The sequence below is a fragment of the Camelina sativa genome, chromosome 11 (genome assembly GCF_030686135.1).
Source record: "Camelina sativa cultivar CO46 ecotype springtype chromosome 11, ASM3068613v1".
Lineage (NCBI taxonomy): Eukaryota > Viridiplantae > Streptophyta > Magnoliopsida > Brassicales > Brassicaceae > Camelina > Camelina sativa.
The window spans coordinates 5,242,664-5,248,587 of NC_141890.1; the positions used below are offsets into that span (position 1 = coordinate 5,242,664).

The 5,924-nt window shown below is 35.8% G+C and overlaps 1 protein-coding gene across 2 annotated transcripts; it reads left to right on the forward strand.

Annotated features, from left to right (window-relative positions):
- Positions 1 to 779: 779 nt before the first annotated feature.
- Positions 780 to 4,808, forward strand: LOC104721838 (VIN3-like protein 2). Of its 2 annotated transcripts, none has more exons than XM_010439902.3 (5): positions 780 to 1,045; positions 1,222 to 1,322; positions 2,319 to 2,705; positions 2,783 to 3,409; positions 3,493 to 4,808. In XM_010439902.3, the coding sequence occupies exons 2-5, from the start codon at positions 1,304 to 1,306 to the stop codon at positions 4,587 to 4,589; spliced, it is 2,130 nt and encodes a 709-aa protein (XP_010438204.2). In that variant the 5' UTR covers positions 780 to 1,045; positions 1,222 to 1,303; the 3' UTR covers positions 4,590 to 4,808. The 2 variants fall into 2 exon arrangements, with proteins under 2 accessions (XP_010438204.2, XP_010438206.2); XM_010439904.3 differs by having other exon boundaries at positions 790 to 1,045; positions 3,529 to 4,808.
- The last annotated feature ends 1,116 nt before the right edge of the window (positions 4,809 to 5,924 follow it).

Below are 5,924 nucleotides of genomic sequence, written 5' to 3' on the forward strand. Positions count from 1 at the left end.
ATTATTATTTGAGAAGTAATCTTCTCAATTTGCTTTTTGGTTAACCAACTCTCACATATCTTTTATAATATTTGATCACAATTTGTAGTCATCTCTCTGCATTTTTTTCTATTAAGTTTCGCTTGAGTTTCATATTTAAAGATTTTCCTATATATATATATATATATATGAAAACATGCTAAATTATGTAAGTACTGTATATATATAATATGTTTTTTTATAATGTAAAGTATATATATACTTTTTTTTTGCAAATTTTTTTATAGAATTATAGATAGCGGAAAAAACTAAAAACTATAAACATAATAACAAAAACTACAACACAACACAAACAATAAGGAAACACAAGCAAAAACCTAACATGCAAAATCCAAAGAAAAAAAAAAGAACGATTCTAAATCGTAAAGTTCGAAAAATTGCATGTTTAATTTCCTGAGCTTCAAAAACACCATATAATATGTTGTTATTACGAAGAACACTCGAAAATATATGTCTAGAATCTAGACAGCTAGACATTGGACTGAATCATCATCATCATCATTCATCCCTCTCACATTTTTTTTTTTTAAATGTTATCTGATTCTTAAACTACTTATAATCAACCAATCACCATGTTTTAAAACAAAAACAGAGTTACTAATTCATGTGTATGAAAAAAAAAAAAAATTACGAACGTTACGCTAAACCCAAAATTCACAGAAGTAACGTGACCATAAAAATATATATTAAAAAAAAAAGTAAAGAAAATAAACAAAACATATATATTTTTAACCCTTTTTGAGGCCCACCATAAAACTGCATCTCCTCTTATCATAGGCCTCTCTCTCTCTCTCTCTCTCTCTCTCTCTCCTCATAGTCCCATCCTCTTCTCTCTCTCTCTTCTTTGCTCCACATCCACAGCAGCGTCTCTCTCTCTTCTCCAGTGTCTCCGTTCTCCGGTAACTATTCCGAACGAAGAGGGAGAGAGAAAACGATATCAAACCGTTCGATTCTTTTGCTCGACGATATTTTTTTTTTAAAATTTTTCTTAAGCTTTCCTTATTGGGTAACTACTCTCTCTTTTTTCCTTTTTTTTTTTTTTTGTTTCCCGATCTCTTCTCTCTCTCTCTCTCTCTCTCTCTCTCTCTCTCTCCTCTGTTTTATTTCACTCCATAAAGTCTCTCTTTTTTTTTCCTCATTGTTCACCTAATTTTTTTTGTTGTTTCTTCTTCAACATGGCAGGGGTCTGAAGATTTCTGAGTAGTGGTTCTCCTTTGATGATAATGTGGGTTTGATTAGTTTCTCTACACTTCTCCCCCCCCTCATGGATTCTTCTCACGATGGTACTACTTTTTTCTGGGTTTCTCCTTCATTCATTGGTTGCCTTAAGATTTATCGATATCCGTGTCTCTCTCTCTCTTTTTTTTCTCTCAATGATACAAATTTTTTTTACGTCTTTGTGTGTTTAAAAGCTTTGGATGCAGATTTCGATTTGTTTATTTTTATTATTCAATTATGTTTTTTTGAAAGGTGGAGACTTTATCTTCCTCTTTGGAGGGTCTTGAGAATGACTGTTCTATGCCTTTTTTTTATACTAATTCTGCTACTGATCTTAGATTACTGGGTTTCTTTTTATTTTTCTTATTGGTGATTGATTCTTAATGGGTGGGTCTTCCCTACCCTCTTCTTTTTATGGTTGATTGGTTCTAACTCCATATTCTTCTCTGTGTCTGTTTGTTTGTTTACTTTAGTTTCCCACTATCATTGGTTTGATGAATTTAAAATCGTGCGTCAAAAGACTAAAAAAAAAAATATGAGTTTGCTTCTGTATAGAATAAGATTCCATGATTTGATGAAATGTAATGTAGGTTCTAATACCTAATAGAATCATTCTCTTGTGGTCTTTTTTTTTCTTTCTTCCTTCTCAATTGCATACTAAAGAACATTATCTTTGCTTTGTCATCTTTTGTTTGGGTTCTCTCTGACTCTTTTTGATGTGTCTCTCAAAGTCGCTCTCGTAGTGGATCTAACCTTATCAACGTTGTTGTCCTGTGGTGGTTGTTGAACTTTCTTTGTTTGTTTTTTTTTTTTTCATATGAGCTGTTTGTTTTCAAAGTTCCAAATTAGGTTTGTAGTTGCACTTATATTGAATTTGGAGTCTTTCTTCTCTGTTTTGGAAAATAAGATTGCTTCAAGTATCATCCTTTGTGTAAGATCAGACAGCAAATTCATGTTTTTTTGTCTTTGATTGTTTCTGGTTAAGGACATTGTTCTTCATTGCATTCACTTCAAGCCAATATTGTAAATTTACATTTTTTTTCTTTTCTTTCTATATACAGGAGCTGCAGGTGACTCATCGACGTGCAATGAAATGAGTGTTGATGAGAAGAGACAGCTTGTTTATGAACTGTCGAAGCAAACACATCTAGCTTCTGAAGTCTTGCAGGCATGGAGCCGCCAAGAGATTCTACAAATCTTATGCGCAGAAATGGGAAAAGAAAGGAAATATACTGGCTTGACCAAAGTCAAGATCATTGAGACCCTTTTGAAAATTGTTTCCGAGAAAAACTCTGGAGACAATGAAGGGAAGAAGAGAGATTCTGATTCTTTGCCTATTCAGAAAAACACAAAGAGACAAAGGAAGGTCGATAATCCTTCTCGGTATGTGATTCCACTTCCAGCAACCAACAATGCCTCAGGGAGCTGCAGATCGGTTAACACTAAAGGTAACAAAATCTTCTTTTTCCAGCTCAAAGGTATCAACAGTTTGGTGCATTCTAACCTGATAATAGAATTTGGTCAGGTGAGAGTACTATCTACTGCAAAAATTTGGCTTGCCGTGCTGTATTGAGACAGGAAGACTCGTTTTGCAGAAGGTGTTCCTGTTGCATCTGTCATAAGTATGATGATAACAAAGATCCTAGTCTCTGGTTAACATGTAGCTCAGATCCTCCATTTGAGGGTGAGTCTTGTGGATTCTCATGCCATCTTGAATGTGCTTTCAAGACTGAAAAATCCGGTCTTGCAAAAGACAAGCGAAGTGAGGGGTGCTGCTTCTATTGTGTCTCTTGCGGTAAAACTAACAGTCTGCTTGAATGTTGGAAGAAGCAATTGACGATTGCTAAAGAAACCAGAAGGGTAGATGTACTTTGTTACCGTCTTTTCTTAGTCCAGAAACTTTTGAAGGGATCAACTAAATACCTAAATCTGTGTGAGGTTGTGGATGAAGCTGTCAAGTGTCTTGAAGCTGATGTGGGTCCTCTCACTGGTCTCTCTATGAAAATGGGTAGAGGAATTGTTAACAGACTTCAATCGGGACCCGATGTGCAGAAACTTTGCTCTACTGCTCTTGAATCTCTTGAAACTCTGAAAACTACAACTCCTGAAGTTGTTGCATTGCCTTCACCTCGCAGCTCAAAGATGCAGCAAGGTCAGAACTTTTATACCCTTTCAATGATTAAGTAATATGTTGAGTATGTTCAAGAATGTTGATTCTCTGATTTTGTTTCGTAGATTGTTCTCATGTATTGAGCAATGAGATATCTGCAGATACAGCAACCACAGGATCAACCAAGATCAGGTTTGAGGATGTAAACGCAACTTCACTCACAGTGGTTCTCGCCTCTAACGATGTTCCCTCACCTCCAAACATCGTTCACTACAGTATTTGGCACCGTAAAGTACCAGAAAAAGACTACTCGGAGAAATCTACTTGCACACTATTTACTCCAAACACAAGATTTGTTGTCTCTGGGTTAGCTCCAGCTTCTGAGTATTGCTTCAGAGTAGTGTCCTACAGTGGAACCAGAGAAATGGGAGTTGATGAAATCAATGTTTTGACACGTAGCGCTGAAGAAGGAGCAAATTGCTCTTCGGCAGTTGAGAGAAGCGAGAGCCCTCTCACAAATTGCAGCACGTTGTCTTCTAATCCTTCTTCTGTTGAAGCTGAGTCCAACAATGATTACATTGTCCCGAAGAGGCCATTAAAGAACGACCTCAACAACTCTCCTTCAGTCGATGAAAGTGCTGCGAAAAGAGAGAAGAGGACAACCGAATCAGACATTGTACAGATTGAGAATAACGTTGAAGAGATTGTGCTGTTGGAGGAGGAAGAAGAACTAGAAACTGTTCTTGACAAGAACGGATCAAGATCTGAAACTCCAGTCCTGACTACTACGACTAATCTTGTTAGTAACCGAAACAATTCGGATGCGAGTTTGCCAATCACTCCCTTCAGGTCAGACGAAATCAAGAACCGTCAAGCTAGGAAAGACAACTGTAACAACGGAGATCATTCAGCTAACGGAGGATCAGAGAGCGGACTAGAGCATTGTGTGAAGATCATAAGACAGCTCGAGTGTTCAGGACACATTGATAAGACTTTCAGACAGAAGTTTTTGACTTGGTATAGTTTAAGAGCGACGTCACAAGAGATTAGAGTTGTGAAGATATACATCGATACGTTCATTGATGATCCCATGGCTTTAGCTGAGCAGCTCATTGATACTTTCGACGATCGCGTTTCCATCAAGCGTTCTGCGGTTGGTGGTGGTAGTGGTGGTGCGTCTGCGGTTGTTCCATCTGGATTCTGTATGAAGTTGTGGCATTAGAGATGGGCTGTCTCATATGTGGGTTATTATTATTAACGGTTCTTTCATGTTATTCATGCATGTCATTTTCAAAAACTTTATTCTAATTATTGGGAAATTTGCATTATTGGAACATTTCCATGCAAGAACAGTAGTACTGTTGCTATCGAATAGTTTTTAAATTTTTGTTTTGTCGGGGATTTTTATTTATATTTTAATGGATTTGATTCCATTTTATAATTTAGTACTAGGCTGAATTATTATTAGTTCGTTGACTTCCGGAAAAATGTTATCTTATACTAATACAGAAGAAGGTTATGAAAATGATAACTTCTATATGTACATCATGATGAAGCTGCGAGAACAATGGCATAATTTGATTAATCTTCAGAGGATTACTAAACATTGATACCGTAAGAGTTATTTTCAATAATTCGGAAATAGTTCCAATAACAAATGGGGAAAAAAGCTTAAAAATACATAGTTCCAATAATAAACGAATTATTTTAAAGCTTTTTTCCCAATAACAAATGTAACGAACTTTAAATACGTCAGCAATCATGATCGTCATCGTCATTCGTCATCATATACAATGCAAATACTATATTATTAAAATCATTTGTCATCATCTACAACATTATGTCAAACTTTGTTGGGGTAACTTATTTTTTGAACAATATAAAACTTTTTGTACCTATATAAACGTCCTAGCTAAAAGATGGATAATATAAGGCCAACCAAAACTCACATCAAACCATCAAATTTTACATAATGAATGAAAACTCCATGCAGATTGTGTTTGGCTATCTAATGCAACATGAAATTCAGATTTAATAAGTGGTGGAGATGGTTTCTTCGTCATCCTTAATTGATGGTTCCATTGAAGCAAGTTTAGAACAATTCTGGTGGTAGATGATGTGGCAAAGTATGATTTGTTATATTGCTTCTGATCTGCAGAGACACTTAGACTTAGTGATCTATTTGAAGATGACGATCAGAAGAGAGTGAGTTCGTTGAACTTGAGAGATAGAGGACAGACGATTTCGAGTCTTTTATAAAGGTGAAGGTGATTGCGGAGACGAGGAAACAGCAGCTAGCTTAGAAACCATTCTGGTGTTAGACGATGTGGCAAAATATGTTTCGTTACACTACGAATGACTTCTTCATAGATTCTATTTTTTTACAGTACTTCTACACTTGCTATGTGTAAGCATTTGATTACACGTGTGACGTGATCTACTACTACTATAAAAATCAAGGAATGATGAAAGCTGAAATCTACAAACAAATCCAGTATATAAAAAAAAAAAAAAAAAAAAACTGAAGTGATGCCTCCAGCGATGTGTCTCACCTTTA

Excerpts from the sequence above, each read along its gene's own strand:
- LOC104721838 (XM_010439902.3), top strand. Across the intron at positions 2,706-2,782 it reads CAGATCGGTTAACACTAAAG|GTGAGAGTACTATCTACTGC; the intron begins GTAACAAAATCT and ends GAATTTGGTCAG. Across the intron at positions 3,410-3,492 it reads CAGCTCAAAGATGCAGCAAG|ATTGTTCTCATGTATTGAGC; the intron begins GTCAGAACTTTT and ends TTTGTTTCGTAG.